This window comes from Herpailurus yagouaroundi, unplaced genomic scaffold, assembly GCF_014898765.1.
Source record: "Herpailurus yagouaroundi ecotype Mexico unplaced genomic scaffold, PumYag 195, whole genome shotgun sequence".
NCBI lineage: Eukaryota > Metazoa > Chordata > Mammalia > Carnivora > Felidae > Herpailurus > Herpailurus yagouaroundi.
The window spans coordinates 6,561,545-6,582,181 of record NW_024412426.1 but is presented as its reverse complement, the minus strand read 5'-3'; the positions used below and the strand labels follow the sequence as shown (position 1 = coordinate 6,582,181).

Sequence of the window (20,637 nt, the reverse complement as noted above, 5' to 3'; positions counted from 1 at the left end):
CTGGCATGTGAAGACTCTTCTCTAATTTATCTTTCTCAGCATTTGTCACTTGAATCCCATCAAATTCCTTTGCTAATTATTAGCAAGGCATATTTCTTTTTTTTTTTTTTAATTTTTTTTAACGTTTATTCATTTTTGAGAGAGAGAGAGACAGAGCATGAACAGGGGAGCGGCAGAGAGAGAGGGAGACACAGAATGGGAAGCAGGCTCCAAGCTCTGAGCCATCAGCCCAGAGCCCGACGCGGGGCTCGAACTCACGGACCGCGAGATCGTGACCTGAGCCAAAGTCGGACGCTCAACCGACCGAGCCACCCAGGCGCCCCAAGCAAGGCATATTTCTAGTGAGTTTTTATTATTTCCTCTGCAGAAATAAAATTACAGTAATGGATTTACAAAGGGGCGCAATATGATAAAATCTTAGTAATAACGGGTGTTTATTAGATTCCACTTATGGCGCACAGATATCATTTTATTACAGTGCTCCCCTACAGTGTTGTGCCGTAACTCTGAATTTAGGGTCCCCACTCCTACACGTAAGATGTTCTCAGTGAACTGCTCTTCTAGCCAGTTTCCAAGTGTTGATCTCTTAAGGTTAGTATAAAAAAAAAAAGGTGGTTTTCTTTTTTCATCTTCTACAAAACCATAAAGTAAAAATATTTGTTCTTTTTTCTAAGCCATTTTACACTGTGGTCACAAATACAACATTATTTTAGGATTCTACCCACTTTTTAAAATTTATTTATAATCTTTGTTTTGTTTTGTTTTTTAACCAGACCAGGCCACATACTTGGCTGGTAGTCAGTCAATTTCTTAAAATAATATGTGCAGTGTATTAGATTATCGAAATGTTAGGGGTAGAACTTAAATGTTCTTACCGCCCGCCCCCTCCAAAAGATAAATAGGTGAGAAGATGCATGTGTTAATGTGTTAATTAACTAGATGAACTAGATGCTTTTATAATATGTACATATATCAAATCACCACGGTGTATACTTATTAACATCTTACAATTTTATTTTCAATTCTATCTCAATAAAGCGGAAAAAGAAACAAAATATTGCCTTACCATACAAAATTAAAAACTAAAATGAAAATAACACATGCAATACAAAGCTTGCATTAATACCTGTATATGCCATAGCTGTTACAAGACTGGATATTTATCAAGTGGCACAAGAGACCGGGGTTAACATACCACAAGTCTAAATCTTGTTATCATCTCACTGTGTCCTCCTTTCTCCTACATTAATGCACTTTCTATTTCTACTTAAGCCAATCATACACCTTCCATGAGAGGTTAGAAAAATGGGTGCTTTAGAGCAGAAGCGTGTCTTCTAAGGAGCTACAAATGTCTGCGATCATTCTGCCTACAGTTTGCTAATTAGAAAACTAAAGGATCTCCAGCAGAGTGATGCACCCTCCCCCTTTTGGGGCCTCCATCCAGTACAGAGATATGTGCACAGTATTTCTGACCAAAAGCAAAGCTTCCTTCAGGAAAACATCCCCACCTTCAAGGATCTATGTTCCCTAGAAAGGGGGGCCTTGCCAGGCTCAACTATAATTAACAAATCAATAGAAACAGATGAACCATCAGGCTTCTCTGAGATATTAGAGAACTGTGCAAAACAGTTTTTCTCTGAAAACACGTAAGTAAGAAGTTCGGGATGAGAAAGAACAGTAAACAGCCAGAAAGCATAAAACTCTCTTAAAATTAAATTAGGCTGGTGAGTTTATTCCGGGAAGTTGAAGAGCACATTCCTACTATAGTGTTTAGCATGATTTTCTAATACTTCAACTCGGATTTTCTAAAAAAGAATGGTTTAGATTTTCAAGAGCTAGTCAAAATGGCCCATGATAGAACATCACCATGGTTACTTTTACCATCATTACTGTAATTTATTGAAAACTGGAGTTAGAATAATAATGACAACTGGATAATATAAATGGTAAAGAAAGAATTAAAATGATAGGAAGTGAAGACCTAAGAGATAAAACAATAAAGCAAACTGTAATTGTAATAACATGTACAAAAGGAAATATCAAAAAACACAAAACAAAAAAATGTGGCCACTTTGGTTAAGGTGAAAAATACTTCCCTGAGAACTGGAAATTAAAGGAGTTAAATATCTTAGAGAAAAGAAGGTTTGAAAATAGCTTAGAATATCTTCTAAAGTTTGCAGGTGTTTTTAAAACTAAGTCATGAAAAGGCTTAAGTAAAAAGAGCAAAGAGAAGTTAAACTCGAATTCATGTAACACTAAATAAAAACAAACAAACAAAAACAAACAAAAAAAAAATTAAGGGGCAGATTGGTTTCTGAAACTAAGGTGGGAATATAAGATTCTGAACAAACAGCAACATATATTTCTTTCCTAGAATGAAACCTAAATGTTCAACTGCACCTTTCTGCTTACCTCCACTGTCACAGAAGAATGACTTACCTTTTGTCTCTGTCACTGTTATGGATTAAATGGTCTTTCAAAATGGTATGTGAGTCCCCAGGACCTTGGAACATGGCCTTATAGGAAAAATAAGGTCCTTGAAGATGTAATTAGTTAATCTGAACGCATACTGGAGTAGAATGGGCTTTCCATCCAGTATGACCAGTGTCCATATAAGAAGAGGGACACAGCTACAGGGACACAGAGAGAACAAATGCCATGTGACGTCATAAGCAGGGATAATAATGGGGCAGGACAGGCAGAAACTGCCTCCTCCAGAAGCTGAAAGAAACAAGGAGGAAGGAAGGCCACCTAGAGTCTCAAGAGGGATCGTGCCCCTACTGTCACCCTGATTTTGAACTTCTGTGAGGCAATGAATTTCTTTTGTTTAAAGCCACCCAGTTTGGGGAATTTTGTTTATTAAGGCAGGCCTGGGAAATTAAGACAGACACACTGTGTTGTGCTATGAACCCAAGCAAAAAGTCTAAAGGACACGGGTTAGGCGAGTACTGTTGGTGCCAGGAAAAACTTACCTGCTACGTAGTCGCCAAATCCAATGGTTGTTAGAGTGATGACCACAAAATAAATGGCGTCCAGGGCAGTCCAGCCTTCTATGTGCTTGAATATGATCGCAGGCAGAGCAACAAAGAGTACACAGCCGAACAGTATAAATATGATGGTTGAGATGATGCGAATCTTGGTCTGACTAACATTCCACTTCTATGGGTGAGAGTGAAGACAGCGAGAAAGAGACACTGATGGAGATTTATTGATTGTTGGTGCACCTGCAAAGCTAACCTAACACACAGCTATCAACAAATTAGCAAGTAAGGATGTTATTTTTTTCCCTTTCATGATTAATTTTCAATTGTCTTATAAAAATTGGAGAGAACACACCGAACTCAAAGCAATCAATGCTCATGACGATGCCACTTTACCCTTACATAGCTTTACAACAGGTAAAATACTTTCAAAATAAATTACATTTGCTCTGAGAATACAATTTGAGATTTACATCATTCCTTGTTTATGTAAACTTCTTTTGAAATATTTCTATCCTATAGGCATACCGCTGATAGCGAGCCAAGCATAATCTGGAAATACAGCAAAATAGAGAAAAGTGAACTGTTAACTAAATATTGACTATTGATGGGACGCTTGGGTGGCTCAGTTGGTTAAACGTCCGACTTTGGCTCAGGTCATGATCTTGCTGTTTGTGAGTTCGAGCCCCACGTCAAGCTCTGTGTTGACATCTCAGAACCTGGCATGTGCTTTGGATACTGTCTCTCTCTCTCTGCCCCGCCCCTGCTTGCACTCTGTCTCTGTCTCTTTCTCTCTCTCTCTCTCAGGAATAAATAAACATTAAAAAATTAAATATGGACTACTGATAATTGATAAAAATTACTAATTTTATGAAAAACTTCCCTGTATGTTTTCCTATCATTATTCAATTGATTCAGCTGAAGTGCTCACAGACTTAATGGCCACAGTTGATTTCCCTGTGAATCAGATGAATTATCTCTCTCTTCCATGGCTTTAAATTGTACAACGGAATAAATCAAACATGACATGGAGGCAAGGATAAATCTTCAATACCCCTTCATGACAGCTGTCTTCAGAGTAACCATATTTTTTCACCTTCTTCTCTTATCAGGAATCTCCTCAGTATAACATATTTGTATATATGTTTGTACATACAACAATTTATCTCCGGATCTTCATTTGAGGCTAAATATCTCTAACTGGATCTTTCCTATCTGCTATTAAAATTATAGGTCGCATCCCCACCATATAAAAACCACTAAGTTTTAAAACTTGACAAATTTCTAGAGATAACGATCTAGGAAACCAATTAGAACAGAAAGTGAAAAAAAAAGTTTCTCTAGTCCACCATCCTTATCACATAAGTGAAATTTAGACGAATTTGTGTTTGTAAAGTCCTCACAACAGTGGTTAGTACTAAGTGTGGAATCATGACCACTGTCATGTATTCACCACTGGGTGTTTTATGTGTTTTATGCCCCAATGTAGATGCATGAAAAACGTTGCCTGGCATCCAGTAGGCAACCCAAAATTCGTTGAATAAAATAAAACAAATGAATACACGAACAAACAGCAGTATCAGAACTATAAATACAGAGAACAAACTGATGGTTGCCAGAGGGGAGGGGAAAGGGAGAATTGGGCAAAACGGGTGAAGGGGAGACAGAGATACGGGCTGTCATTTAGTTATGGAATGAATAAGTCAAGGGAATGAAAGGCACAACGTAAGAAAACCAGTGATATTGTAATAGCAATGTAATGGGACAGATGGTTGCTATACCCAATTATGGCAAAGACAGCATAATGTTTAAACTTGTCAGATCACTAAGTCATACACTTGAAACTAATGCAATATTGTATGTCAACTATGCTCAGATTATAAAAAAAATTTAAGAAAAAAAATCTGTTGAATGAATGAACAATTCAGCATTACCAAGTTGATGGCACTAATCTTCCCCCTCAATTAATGTAAATGCAAGATACTTTAAATATCAATATAAGAGAAGTATAATACCCCAAACAGGATGACACTCATATTTTGGAATCACTATACTACTCCATTCTAACTGTAAAACTACCTGAGGGTGAAGTGTGAACTGAAATATAAAATATAACTAATGCTGAAAACTGGAATATATATGGAAAAACCAATATTCAGTAGTCTTATTTCATCAACATAATTAAATGTAAAATGCTTTGTTGAAATGTTTGTGAAAAGATGAAACACTATTGAATAATAAGTAAAATGCATTTGTAATAGTGGTGATGGTAATAACATATCATTTATAATCCCACCCTCTCATGCAACCATTTTCTTGGTAATTTCCTTCAAGAATAGAAGCTTGTAATCATAGTGGTCTTATTACTATCTTTCATTTATAATTCTAATAAAAGCATTTTCATTTTACTTATTTGTTCTATTGAGTATAATATAGTGATGAACATCGTCGAGTGTATTATTTGTGGTTCTACTGAATTACACCCCTTGGGTAAGTTTCTGTCAGTGACATCACTGAATTAAGTTACAGGATCGCCTTTATCGGGTTTGCTAAATATGATGTCCTTCACAAAAGGGCTATATAAGTTTAGAATGTCACCAGCAACAAAAAAAGATACCAAAGCAAATTTAAATGAGAAAATATCATCAGGTATTTACTAGCTACATGAAGCTTTTATTTTTCTCTCTAATTCTCAGAGTGATGTCTCCATCACCAGTACCTATTCACATCATAGAAATGACAAAAGGGAGGTTTCAGGGTAAAATAGCTAACTTAAGAGAATACTGCAAGACTGGGTGCCTGGGTGGCTCAGTCGGTTAAGCTGCCGACTTCGGACCAGGTCATGATCTTGCAGTTCATGGGTTTGAGCTGTGTGTTGGGCTCTGTGCTGATAGTTCAGAGCCTGGAGCCTGCTTCAGATTCTATGTTTCCTTCTCTCTCTGCCCGCCCCTCTCTCTCTCTCAAAAATAAGCATTCAAACGTGTGTTTAAAAAGAGAGAATACAGCAAGACATCTGGAATTTGAACCTAGGGCTGTCAAATTTCTACTTTATTTCTACGTATGTTTGGGTTTTTCTCATGCATTAATTTACTCATTCAAATTAAATATAAAAATAACTATGCAGTGAGTTAAATGCATAAAAGGTTATTGAAAACCCAATAACTTGAATGTCTAACTGTACCTGAGGTGATAGAAAAGTTCAATTTTAAAAAATTCAACAACATATGTAGTTAAAAGTCTATTATACTTACAATAAATGTATCTTCCACTTTTGCAATTCCTTTTCCGAATATGGTCCCTAGTTGATCTCCAACTCCAGCCAACAAAAAACCAAAGAGGGGAATTCCCAGTAAGGCATAGATGATACAGAATATTTTCCCCCCTTCTGTGCGCGGTGAGATATTTCCAAATCCTAAATACAAAAAAAAAAAAAAAAAAAATTAGTTGATTATAAATGAGTAATAGTTTAAAACATATGACCTTGTTAAAAAGAAACAAGAAAACTGAACCAGGACTTTGGGTCTCTCCATTTTGACCTCAAACTTTCTGGTTGGATTCTTTTTTCCAGCCTAGCACTTGCCACAGGCAGGAGACTGTAACTGCCCCCTCAAGCGATAAAGTCTTAACTGAGCCAGGAAGACCCTGCCTGTAATTGACCGCAAGACAATGATCCATTTAACCTTCACTGCTACCTGCGCCTGCCCACCCACGTTTGCCCATTTTCTTATGTAAGTAAACCTGCAAGTATTTTTGGCCTATGGAGGCAGTCTTTGAGATGCTAGTCCTCTGTCTTCCCAGCGTTGGCCTCTCTGAAATAAATTTCTTTCTTGCTTCACTGCCACTCATTTCTCTGCCTTTGGATTTTGTCAGCAGAGAGTGCCCGGACATGGTCTGTTTGGGAACCCCAGAGCCAGGTGCTCTTGACCCCGGCACCCAGCTATAAAACGAGGGGCCCAGGGGCCCCCGGGGTGGCTCTGTCAGTTAAGCATCCGACTCTTGGTTTCAGCTCAGGTCATGATCTGGCGGTTTTGTGAGTTCGAGCCCCATGTCGGCTTCACGTTGATGGCACAGAGCCTGCTTGGGATTCTCTGTCTTCTCTCTCTCTGTTCTTCCCCCACTCACACTGCCTAAGTCTTCAAAACAAATAAAAATAAACTTAAAAAAAATTAAAACAACAACAACAACAACAACAACAACAACAACAAACCATGGGCCCAAAATGGCACCACTTAGACCGAATCCCCAAACTGGGGCTTCATAGCTAATCTACTTGCAGTTTCAACTTCACCCAGAAATGTAGCCTTAGTCCTAACCTTAACCAGTAGGTCAGGAATTTTCCTATCAGAGCCAAAGTGTGGCGGACCATGCCGGCCCTCTCCATCACACCCTCATCTTCTGCCCACCCCGAAAGGAAGATGAGGTGATCCACATAATAAGATTTCCTGCTCCTCCCTCTCAGGGAGAGCTATCTTGCCCGGAGAATCCTTTCCTTTTACCAGTAACTTTATCGTCCCATACTTACTCTCTAAAAGTGTCGCATGTTGTACAACTCCTCCGAGCTCCCTTCTGCTAGCTAGATGCGATGCTGCCCAATTCATGAATCATTTAATAAAGCCAATTCAAATGTACTCAGTGAAATTTGTTTATTAACAACCTCAAGGGTAATTCAGAAACTCCCCAATATTAAAAGATATAATCATAAATTTCAACTAGTTAAGAATCCTTTAAAAATATATTTTAATATAAAATATTTTAATAAGCAAACATTTCAATAATCCACAAAAGAGCTAATGTTCCAGTTAAACTAGATGCTGAAAACCGAAGGGGGTAACACATTCAACAACGCCAATATTTTCATTAAATGTATTTCTGTCTCTTTATACCGATAATACTATTAACTATAGAGCTTTCGTGGTCATTTATTGGAAGAGTGTCCTGCCTTAATTTAAGAGAATTCAAATATGCTAAAATTACTTAAAGATGAAAGCTAAATAGCAACTTTTGAAATCCTGTTTTCATTCAAACACCTACCAAAAAATAACCAACAACCTTAAAATTGTTAACTTTTAAAAAATCTTTATTTATTTTTGAGAGAGAGACAGCATGTGAGCAGGGGAAGAGCAGAGAGAGAGAGGGAGACACAGAATCCGAAGCAGGCTCCAGGCTCTGAGCTGTCAGCAGAGAGCCCGACGTGGGGCTCGAACTCACGAACTGTGAGATCATGACCTGAGCTGAAATAGGACACTCAGCCGACTGAGCCACCAGGTGCCCCGAAATTGTTAATTTTTTTTTAATGTTCCAAGGATTTCAAAGGTGTAGCAGAGCAAATTTTGCCACCCTAAGATGTCTCTTTGGCATACCGATTATTATTTTTTAAGCTTATTTATTTTGAGAGAGACAGAAAGCAAGAGAGGGAGAGGCAGAGAGGCGGGGAAACAAACGATCTGAAACAGGTTCTGTGCTGACAGCAGGGGCTCAAACTCAGGAACTTCGAGATCATGATCTGGCCAAAGTCAGATGCTTAACCAACTGAGCCACCCAGGCACCCAGGCATACTGATTATTTTAAGCTAGTTATTTTTAAGAAGCTGTGGACACATAAGGAACTTTGCAAACCAACTAGAAGTTACCTTTTTGTAAGAGATATTTAAAGGAATAAGGGAAATATCCATTTGTAAGCGTGTCTCCCTCAGTAGCAGAGAGAAGGGAATGATTAAATCTCTAGAAAACTTCATCTGTAGAGAATGCATGGACTGAAATCTGCATAACAACCTTACTCTTTTTCGAAGTGCTTTCCCTGGTAACCTTTCAAATGGAAAAGTTGCAGTCACAGCTTTATTCTGGAGGAAGACTGGAGTCAGCTACTGTACAAGTTAAGATTAGTGGTTCCACAGAACTTTGATTAATTTATAGGCTGCCGCCCCTGGGCTCACTTCTGCTTCTAATTTTGGAGTCTTTATGAAGTTCCCTTAGAAAACATTCTCTTTAGAATCCTAGATTTTGCTCGTATCTGGAATGTGGGCTCCTTAATTCAAATTTCATTGTCACCTGAATCTATATGCTACACATCATTCTCAAATCCATTCCTGTTGTGGTTCCTTCGACATCTCCCCTGCCTTCCACACACTATGGACTTTCCCCCCATAATTTTCATATGTTTTTTGTCATGTCAATGCAACTTTTTGGTGAGATGGAGGTGAGGTACATGCATATTTATATCAAGCAGCTTGTAAGGTGAATTTGTATTTATGTCAGATGGAATTAGCTATTTAGATTTATCAATATCTTTTAAGATGTTAAATACTGGTCATCTGGTAAAAAGTCCACAGATTTATAGTAAGATATGCAAACATCAGGGCTTTTTTTTTAATGTTTATTTATTTTTGAGAGAGAGAGAGAGAGACAGAGTGTGAACAGGGGAGGGGCAGGGAGGGAGGGAGACACAGAATCCGAAGCAGGCTCCAGGCTCCGAGCTGTCAGCACAGAGCCCGACGTGGGGCTCGAACTCAGGAACAGCGAGATCATGACTTGAGCCGAAGTTGGAGGCTTAACTGACTGAGCTACCCAGGCGCCTCCAAACATCAGGGCTCTTAAAAGTCTAAAAAGTCTAAAATTAACTGATTGAAAGAAATACAAGGATAAAAACTCTGTGTTTCCAATATATTATAGCCATTCCAGGATTCCTGACTCAAGAAATATGTGGCCTTTGGTAAATTATTTCCTCATTTGATAAATGGTATATTGCTATTATTATTTATTTCATAGAGTTAGGTATCACATGAAAGGTGCTCAGGAAATTTTATTATATTCTCCATATATGTTAGGTGCTATAACAATAATTATTGTAATCACTATTATACTATTGGTTGAAGATTAACAGATCAATGTATTTAGCACAGTCAGTAGGCAAACTATTTAATAGCATATTTATATGTGCTAAGCACTCTTACAACCAATTAAACATATTAATTGACTTAATTTTCATAATAACCATTGTGAGGTGGGTACTAATACTCTCCATTTTTCAAATGAGGAAATAGAAGGACAGAAAGGTTAAATCATTTTCCCAAGGATAGACACAGCTAGTAAAAGTGGGAGAGCTAGGATTCAAACCCAGGTATTTTAGGCCCAGTGTCTGGGACCTAATCACACACATAACATTCCTATACTCCCGGAAAGAACCAATCACCAAATGTAGTACAAAATCAAAGGGTCTTAATAACATTAGCAATTAAGACAGCTAAGAATATAATAAATAACATTTAAGTATTTGATGGAGAAAATTACCAAAAAAGCTGCAAAATAAGTGTCATAAAAGAAACCTGAAGAAATGAAGAAAGATACAGGTGTTAATTTTTACCAAATTTATGTTAAATACAATGCAATTGTAATAGATATTTTGCAAGGGTTTTCAGTAAATTTTATGAACTTTTATAAAAATCATGTAAGAAAGTAAAGGACCAATAATTGCTAAGAAAATTTGGGGGGGAAAAATGAGGTGGGCAGATTTGTCCTACATGATGACTTACTTTAGCCAAAAACAATATGATTAAGACAATGTGGTATTGAACAGGGAAAGACAGACCAATCAGGACACAACAGAGAGCTCAGAAACAGACCCAAACGTATCTGGAAGCAGGGGTACCTGCCCAAAGGGGAGAGAAGATCAAGGAAACAATGAATGTTAATGAGTGGGGGGTGGGGAGAGGGGGCTACCCAGCGAGACTGGAAAGGATGATTAAAAGCCTTCAAATTCCTGTATTATTTTATCTAAAAAGAGTAACAACAAATACAGCATAAAGCAGTGTTAAGATGTGATGAAAGCGAATGATAGATGGTTATGTGCAATATTATTCTTTGTAGACATTTCTACTACTTGAAATATGGCGCAACAGTAAAAAAAAGTTTGGAAAGCCTCGGTAAGTACATGACATTTATAGATCAAAAGGCACTGGACAATATTCTCTACCATTTCTTGTAGTTCTCTGAATGCTAGAAATAGAAAATTATTGTCTTATCATGATCTATCTCAAAACATTTACTATCACACTTCATACTAAAGCACAAAAGGAATTCCCTTCAAATTGGACGGAAAAAGGACATCCACTTTGCAACTACTGTATAGTATTATTCTGAAAACTCTAGCACATGTAGTGGCAGTGAACATGTAAAAGAAATATTTATTATGAAGAGAAACATATTAGTTGCAGGTAGAATTAAATATCTAGCAAATACAGGGGAATGCTGGAAGTTGTTGTACAGAGAGAAGCTCAGCAAAAGTGCTGAAGGCATGATATATATGAAGAAACCAACGGCATTATAATATTTCAGCACTACCTTAAATGTGCTAAATTAAATGGAAAAATGCCTTATTTATAAGATTAAGGGAAATGTGAAATACCTGTAAGTTACCTCATCAAGACATATACAAGACCTTTAGGGAACAGCTTGAGCTACTGTAGAATGGGATGGGTCAAAACAGAAAAGAACACATGTGCACATATGGTTTTCTTTAAAATATCCGGGGCGCCTGGGTGGCGCAGTCCGTTGAGCGTCCGACTTCAGCCAGGTCACGATCTCGCGGTCCGGGAGTTCGAGCCCCGCGTCGGGCTCTGGGCTGATGGCTCGGAGCCTGGAGCCTGTTTCCGATTCTGTGTCTCCCTCTCTCTCTGCCCCTCCCCCGTTCATGCTCTGTCTCTCTCTGTCCCCAAAATAAGTAAACGTTGAAAAAAAAAATTAAAAAAAAAAATATTACAGGTAGGGGCGCCTGGGTGGCGCAGTCGGTTAAGCGTCCAACTTCAGCCAGGTCACGATCTCGCGGTCCGTGAGTTCGAGCCCCGCATCAGGCTCTGGGCTGATGGCTCGGAGGCTGGAGCCTGTTTCCGATTCTGTGTCTCCCTCTCTCTCTGCCCCTCCCCCATTCATGCTCTGTCTCTCTCTGTCCCAAAAATAAATTAAAAAAAAAGTTGAAAAAAAATTTGTTTTTAAATAGTACAGGTAGGTTGGAAATTGAGTGATTATTTAATTAAAATGTTTGAGTATATTGATTACTATTCTGGAAGGGAAAAAAATATCTCGCCCTATGTGAAAAGAAGCACCACATAGATGAAAGACCCAAGTAAGTTCATCGAACTTCCTCTGATTATGTTTCGTCTTTTATCTCAAATGTACACCCTCCACGCACCCACTCTTCATCTGACTCACCCTTAAATATCCATCATTACTTAGGTTAGATATTAATTTCTCCAAGAAGCTCTCCTTGAGCCTTGCTACGCACCCCCAAGACTGGGTTTGACCCCCATCCTGCATACACATTTCCCTATCTTAAGACTTATCTTTCTAGATTGTAACCATCAGTTCTGTAATCAGAAGCTGTGGAAGGCCAGGCACCATGTCTTAGTCACCACTACAGCCCTAGTGCATTTCCACTGGATGTCTAAATAACTTAATGCTTCCCCAAGCTCCTTTCTTGCTGCCTCCCCTTTATTGCAGCCCCTCTGCATTCTCTTCTGGCAGTTCCTCACGTTAAGTGCTAAGATTTTCAAGAATACCTGATAAAGTTTCAGAGCTTGCATCTGAAATGTTCTCAAACAGCTGTTTGGTTGTGGATCTCACCAAAACGCTGGGGTTATGAAAAGGTGGTACATGGGGGCGCTTGGGTGGTTCAGTCGGCTAAGCGTCCGACTTTGGGTCAGGTCATGATCTCACGGTTCATGAGTTTGAGCCCCACGTCAGGCTCTGTGCTGACAGCTCGGAGCCTGGAGCCTGCTTCGGATTCTGTGTCTCCCTCTCTCTCTGCCTCACCCCTGCTTGTGCTCTGTCTCTCTGTGTCTCTCAAAAATGAATAAATGTTAAAAACAAAACAAAACAAAAAAAAAAGGTGCTACGTGAAGATATCCCTCTATCGTCTCTCTTTATCCCTTACAATCTCTTCTGCTCATAGGTTGCATTCACAGTTCTTATTTATTGCTTGACTTCTGGATAGTACTTTTCCCTTAAAAGTGACCAGACTAGCAAGTTTCATCCCCCTCCCTACAGTAGTTCAGGGTTTTGTTCTTAGTGGTGACCAGCAGATAACTACAGTGGCATCTTACTTTGTCTTGCCACTCTCCTATAGTGACCTTTATCTTTAATACCTCATGGATTGTCTTATAAAGGTTTTTCTCACGGAGTAATTTTCAAAGCAGTGTGTGCCTTCTCCAGCCCCCACTCTCCCACATCAAGTGTGCTGAGGAGACCCCTGAACTCTGTCATCTGGATGACACCCTGACCCAACACTTAAGCCTCAGCACCACCATCTTGTTGGAGGTAAAGCAATCATCACACAGCAGCCAGAGTTCTCAAATCTCCCTCATGCCCAGACCCCGAAGCTACGTGGCTTTGTAGGCAATGAGGCCGATCCCTTCTGCACGACCACCGTTTGATTTCCTTCCCTGCTTCTTACTTGTTCCACCACCACTACCCCAAGGCATCAAAACAGGCCAAATATGGTCTTTTCTCACACAAGTCCATCTCATAATAGTTCATTCTCCCCAGAGCACAGCAGCTTTAAGTCCTGATACTCCTACTAAACACTTAGGTATTCCAAGGTCTTTAGGTACACATCACCTGTCCCCTTTTCCCCATATTCATGGTTATACAATTGTTGTACCTTCCGGTAACACTAGAGTCATAACTACCTGCTGAAAAACACTGAGCTGGACTTTTCTGATTCTTTATGTGTTTTATGTTGTTTGTTCTGAAGCTGGCACAAATTTGGCCCCTCAGTTATCATGTTGAGATCCTGTCTGTCCATTCTGTCCCCGCTTCCAACACCCAGCCATTCCTTACCCTTTCAACCAGGTACCATCTTGCCATCTCTCAACAAACACAGTACTTTCTGCTGCTTTTGGAGAAATTATACATTACTCTAACATGAATTCTTGCCATTTAATCATATGCTTTTACCTTTCTTTTTGATGATAAACTTCAAGGGACTGTGTTTTAAGAATTTTTTTTCCCTTTCCATGTCTTGTTTAGTGCTTCGCTCATAACAGATGCTGAAGAAAATTGGTTGAATTGAAAATAATTATCTATGGGCTTTTGTTAATACCCCATATTTTAGTTAAATAGACTTACCAGATTAAATAGTTCTACAGTACTAATTTTTTTTTTTTACCGCTTTTAATTTTACTCAGGACTGACAAGGAAAAGAGAAGTTCTTGATCTGCGCAAATTATATTTTAAAAATCACCTCTAAAAATAACAATCAAAATATTATTTTAACACAAAACAATTTAAATTATTTTAGCTGCAGAAAAACATTAATATTGTAAGGCATAAGAGAAATATGTTAGAAGTGGGTGAGAAACAGAACAATATAAATTCAGGGTATGCTCACTTAGCATCCTAAAAAAAAGAGCAAGCCTTTCAGAAATCAAAGTGAAATGATAATCACATCTGGTCTTTTTAAAGCTATGCTATATAGCAAAGAACCTAACCAAACACTAAAGAAAACAATATGGTTCCAGAAAAATATGATCTTAATCAAAAGACAATTAAATAGTGTCTTGAAAAGACGTATTCATTTCAGACCTTTTGCAAAGTTGTACATTGTTCTTCCAGATCGCTGGTTTTAAACCACATCAGAATCACATATGAAACTTAGGGAAAAAAATCCACCCCAGAACAACTAAATGATTGTCTTCCACGGGGAGGGGAGGGGAATGTGCTCATGTATTTTTAAATATCTGCAGAAGTGATTCTAATTTATACCCCTGTGACAGGGGCAGGGTTTATGGGTCTAAAGCTATGCAGTGTGGGGGAAGGGGGCTTTTAGGAAAGAGAATACAAACTTAGGGACTAAACCCAACCAAGTGGGGGGTCCTGAAGCTGAACTCTCATTAGCCTGAAAGTAAATCTGCCTCTGTTCCTTTATATTTAGGATGGCCTTGACTAGAGCACCTCTTCTAGACTGGCTGTGGTATTACTATATTACTATGTTTTTATTGCCCAAAATAAGAAAATAATAAAATAATTTTCATTGTCAATAATAAAACTAATGGCCAACACTGTTATTTAAAAAAAATTTTTTTTAACGTTTATTTTTGAGAGAGAGAGCGACAGAGTGTGAGCAGGGGAGGGGCAGAGAGAGAGGGAGGCACAGAATTCGAAGCAGGCCCCAGGCTCTGAGCTGTCAGCACAGAGCCTGTCGTGGGGCTCAAACTCACCAACTGCGAGATCATGACCTGAGCCGAAGTCGGACACTTAACCAACTGAGCCACCCAGGTGCCCTGGCCAACACTGTTATCTACTGAACATCACTCTCTCACTATGTGCCAGATATACTGCTAATCCCTTCCTATGGATATTTAATGAAACATTCACAACCCTATGAGATTAAGCACAACTAATTATCCCTGTTCTCTGAATGTGGAAACTGAGGTTTATTGAAGGAAAATAACGTGTTCAAGGGTAAACAGCTGTTAAGGCTGAGATTTAAACTATTAACTCAACTGCTTAGAGCTAACTATCTGGGATCAAGACGATGGACACTATTTTTCAAACTTAGAATTCTTCTCAGTTACACACCACTGAGTATGGATCCAAACCTGGACATGTCATTCTGCTAATACTTGCTGTTTTACCTAGTTGGACTGGAAAAGAATAGATAGGTGCATCAAAACAAATGTGTCAATTAAAGTCACTAAGTCAAAGGGCTGTTTTGACATTTTGTTTTAACTTCAACCTCATCACACTTCCTCTTGGCCCAGAAGCCATGTGCCTGCAGTTCAAACAGTATTTCACAAGATGGCTCCCTTGTTATCCTCAGTTGCAACTTACATAATAAAATCCTGCAACACTGTTGTAAAGTTGCAAATCTATAGGAAGTTACCTATTTCTTTTTCTTAATTTTTATTTAATATTCATTTTTTGATATTTATTTATTTTGAGTGAGAGAGTGTGCATGAGCAGAAGAGAGGCAGAGAGTGAGGGAGAGAGAGAATCCCAAGTAGGCTCTGTGCTGTCAGTAAAGAGCCCCATGGGGGACTCAATCCTACAAACCATGAGATCATGACCTGAACCGGTAGCAAGAGTCGGACACTTAACCAACTGAGCCACCCAGGTGCTCCAAAATTTCTCTCTTTTTTTTTTAAGTTATTCATCTCTTTTGAGAAGTGGGGGGGGGGGGGGGGGAGGAGCAGAGAGAGAGAGGTAGAGAGAGGCAGAGGCTCAAACCTTCAGATCATGGCCTAAGCCAAAAGCAAGAGTTGGACGCTTAACTGTCTGAGCCACCCAGGCACCCCACAACTTATATATTTCTTCAGCTGGTGTTTGAACATATTTAAAATCATGAATGTCTGATTAAATTGCTACCAAGCATTTCTTGCTAACAAGATTCTTTTACATAACCTACACAGAAAGCTAAAAGTTGAGAGGAAATTTCTTTTGCAAAAGAATTTTGCCAAGAAATGATAATAATCTACCTGCACATCATTTCCTAACCTCCCCAGGTTTTTCTTTAGTAATTGGAAGTTCGTCCTGTCCCCCTTTTCACCCATGTAAAGATGTGCTTGGTGAGATGCAGGAGGATGGAGAGAGCGATGATGCGAGGGGAGAAGAACAAGCACATTTAGTTCTAGAGCTCTGTCCGCCATTCCCTGGTGAGAACAACTCAAAGTGAGGACAACCCAGAAGGGAGACAGTTCATTTCAAAGTTCTTCTCAGTCCCCACATGCCTCTCACAGAGAGGGCATCGAACCCTCTTAGATATGAGTCTGAGTGTTTTTATTTATTTATTTATTATTTATTTATTTATTTTAATGTTTATTCATTTTTGAGAGACAGAGACAGAGTGCCAGTGGGGGAGGGGAAAGAGAGAAGGAGACACAGAATCTGAAGAGGCTCCAGGCTCTGAGCTGTCGGCACAGAGCACGATGTGGGGCTCGAACTCACGAACTGTGAGCTCATGACCTGAACCGAAGTCAGACGCTTAACTGACTGAGCTGCCCAGGCGTCCTGAGTCTGAGTGCTTTTAAAGATGTGCATTTTTGATAAAACATGACTGCTAAATGCAGGCCAACTATCTGTTCAAGGTGTGATGAAGTGTTTCTATAAATGGCTGCAAATTCTTGTGCTATTTAACTGCCTGTTACCTGATTCTCCCCTTTTCCCAAGAAAGGAAAAAAGTGACCCAACAGCATTTAAAAAAATGAGGAACTACTTCTTAGCAAAAAATATGAATGACAAGCTTTCCCACATTTTGAGAGAGATTATAAGCCAGGAGTCTGAACTTCTATGATAACACATTTCCTGGCAATCATACTTTAAAGGTATTGTTAAAAGAATTTTCCTGTAGGAACTTCAGTATAATTTGATGTCATATTACTGACCCTACTTGGCATCAATAAATAAAAACTGTACTATTTATCGGCAGATTGTCTCATTGATCAAAGTCTGTTCAGGCTCTTCTGGGCTCCCTGTTTTGACTAAACCTTGGGCTCCCTGTATCCTTCCATGTAAAGTCCAGTTCTAGCAAGAATCCTGCTAAGTCAGTATAGACCGAATCCCCCATCATAAATATCTGATCACCCTCTGTATCTGATCGAGTTCCTTATTCTTCACCACTGCCAAGGTGATATCTGATCACCCGATAGGCCTTCAACAAGAATCCTGAAAGTTGTTTTGGCCCAAATCCTCCTTTACCTTAATGTTTCGTCTCAGTAATTTTCTATCCACTGACACCCCTCTCTTCTCCATGGCTGTAAACTCCTGCTTTGCCTTGCTGTATTCAGAGTTGAATCCAATCTCTCTCCCCTACCACAAAAGTCCACTCTAGTGGTTATACCTGTCACAATAGTCCTAAAGAAAACTTGCCTCACCTTCTTTTACAAGTGTCATTAAATAATTTTTTAACGCTATAAGTGGTAAAATGATACAACGATACTCATCAAAAGGCCCTAAAAGTAATACTATAGACATTAAATACAACGATAGAATTCATCTATCATCAAAAGGCCGTAAAAGTAATACAATAGACATTAAATTAAAATTAATTTTGGGGCGCCTGGGTGGCTCGGTCGGTCAAGCGTCCGACTTCGGCTCAGGTCACGATCTCGCGGTCCGGTCCGTGAGTTCGAGCCCCACGTCGGGCTCTGGGCTGATGGCTCGGAGCCTGGAGCCTGCTTCCGATTCTGTGTCTCCCTCTCTCTCTCTGCCCCTCCCCTGTTCATGCTCTGTCTCTTTCTGTCTAAAAAATAAATAAATGTTAAAAAAAAATTTAAATTAAAATTAACTTTTTTTGCATTTTAGGAAGTTAGACTTTGTAACGTTAATGATCTGAATTGCCAGAACAGGTATGCTATCTTTGGTTTCCCATCATTTTCCTCTAATAAAGTCCAACACACTCACTCAAGTTTATTTCCAAGTATACGGAGGTCAGGATAGCACAGTGCTTAAGACTGTAGGCTCTAGAGCCCAATTATCTGGGTTTGAATGCTAGCTTTCCCACTGTATCACTGAGAAAGTTACTAAAAAATTACAAAAATGCCTCAGCTTCCCCATTTATAAAACAGTAATGAATATTATGTGACATAATACACATAAAGGTCTTAGTGTGGTGATTGACCCATGGTGGTGAGTAGTCCCAATGAATATAAGCCAGCTAAAATCACTCTCCTGGCCATAAAAAGTCACTTTCATGGCTCAGGTACTGCTGAGTGTCAGCTATTGATACAAATTATGGTGGCAATGATGGTGATGTTGATGACAGTTTTACTTTTTCACTTGAGACGTGTTTAAATTTAGAAGGAGTTGAGCCAACATGGTCTTTTCACGTTCCTCACTTTGCAGACTATGCGGGAGCAAAAACAGTGACTTGCACTGATAAAGTAATCCGTGAAACGAAGTGCTCTAAGTTACCGCAGTTCACCATTCACTATCACAGCCAAGCAGGCACTGGCAGCGATCAGAATGTTTCACCCTTCATTGGCAAGTGGTAAACACAATAATAACTGTACCACAGCGTAGGCTGCTGTTCTGGTGGGACTACTTTGACTTCTCCCATAGGACTGGTAGACAGTGTCTTGTCTGAGATGGTCTATTATTTGCCTAAATTCACAATATAAAGTGCCATGAATTGAGGGGGAAAGGCATCAGAACTTTTTTTTTTAATGTTTATTTTTTGAGAGAGAGAGACAGAATGCGAGTGGAGGAGGGGCAGAGAGAGAGGGGAATACAGAATCGGGAAGCAGGCTCCAGGCTCTGAGCTGTCAGCACAGAGCCCTGTGCGGGGCCCGAACCCACGAACTGTGAGATCGTGACCTGAACTGATGTCGGACACTTAGCTAACTGAGCCACCCAGGTGCCCCAAGGCAACAGAAATTTAAAAAATTTTTTAAGTTTTATTTATGCGGGGGGGGGGGCGCCACAGACAGAAAGGAGAGGGAGAATCCCAAGCAGTCTCCACGCTCTCATCGCAGAGCCCAAGGACTCATGAACCGTGAGATCATGACCTGAGCCTAAATCAAGACTCAGGCACTTAACCAACTGAACCACCCAGGCATCTCAGGCATCGGAATTTTTTTCAAGCAAAACTGGAAAATGTAAAAGTTGAAACGACCAGTCGAATTCTAATGGCATCATTACACAAATACAAAAAACCGAGGCCAAGGAAATTCAAGTACTGGGGGGGTCATTAGGTAGCACAGGCTGGAGACAGAAATTGCAAAGTTTTCAAGTGTTGAGTATGTGTATTTATTATAACTTCACTTGAAATTAGGGTGTAAGGAATTCTGCTTGCTTTGGCTATGACCTCGGGGCAGTGATGCAAAACTCATCAACTACTGCCTACGTCACACGGAAGACAGAATGTGGAAGCCAACCTACCTGAAAGATGCATAATTATCCAGATACTGACCCTGAGTGATGACAGCTGAAGTTGGGTCATTTAGATGAAAGAACACATCACCGAAGTCATTAAGGGGCATTGATTAAAGTCGCTCTAAATTCAACAGCCATTGGCATGTTTAAGATCCATCTCTGCTATGAGATTAGATTCCTGTGCATTCTTTGATTCTGACAAATGAAATTTTCCTCAAACTAATTTATTTGTGCATCTTATTTTTTTAAAGATACACTGCAAAGAAAACCAAGGATGTACATTTACATATTTGAAAACTATCTTCTCAACATCAAAACACTACGGCCATTTAGCGAAATATCATACAAGGTTTTCTCACACATGGTAAGGATAGATATACTTCACTTAGCTCAATATTTATAAAGTAAAAAGAGGGTTGGAGGGCCGATTTTCTGCAAACTACTTGTAAATTTTCCAAAGGTAACACTGGCATAGTCCCTTCATCTAGAAAGGTGGAGTCTAGAACTAAGCCCTCAACCATCAGGAGGTTCGCTTGAAATTTATGGTGAAACATATAATCTACTTTTTTTCAACATCTGATGCAATATAGGTCAGAGGTTACAAGTGCCAACACTGTAGCCAGGCTTTGTGGCTTTATTTTAAAAAAAAAATTTTTTTTTTCAACGTTTATTTATTTTTGGGACAGGGAGAGACAGAGCATGAACGGGGGAGGGTCAGAGAGAGAGGGAGACACAGAATCGGAAACAGGCTCCAGGCTCTGAGCCATCAGCCCAGAGCCTGACGCGGGGCTCGAACT

The 20,637-nt window shown here is 39.4% G+C and overlaps 1 protein-coding gene across 3 annotated transcripts in view; it reads right to left on the bottom strand.

Moving 5' to 3' along the window:
• Nucleotides 1-20,637, bottom strand: part of KCNK2 (potassium two pore domain channel subfamily K member 2) — a 197,112-nt gene that overhangs the window by 51,304 nt on the left and 125,171 nt on the right. For all 3 annotated transcript variants that reach the window (XM_040446465.1, XM_040446467.1, XM_040446464.1), the window contains exons 4-5: nt 6,233-6,393; nt 2,973-3,159 (exon numbers count right to left, since the gene is read on the bottom strand). In XM_040446465.1, coding sequence (XP_040302399.1) covers nt 2,973-3,159; nt 6,233-6,393 — 348 coding nt within the window. The remainder of the gene's footprint in view (nt 1-2,972; nt 3,160-6,232; nt 6,394-20,637) is intronic.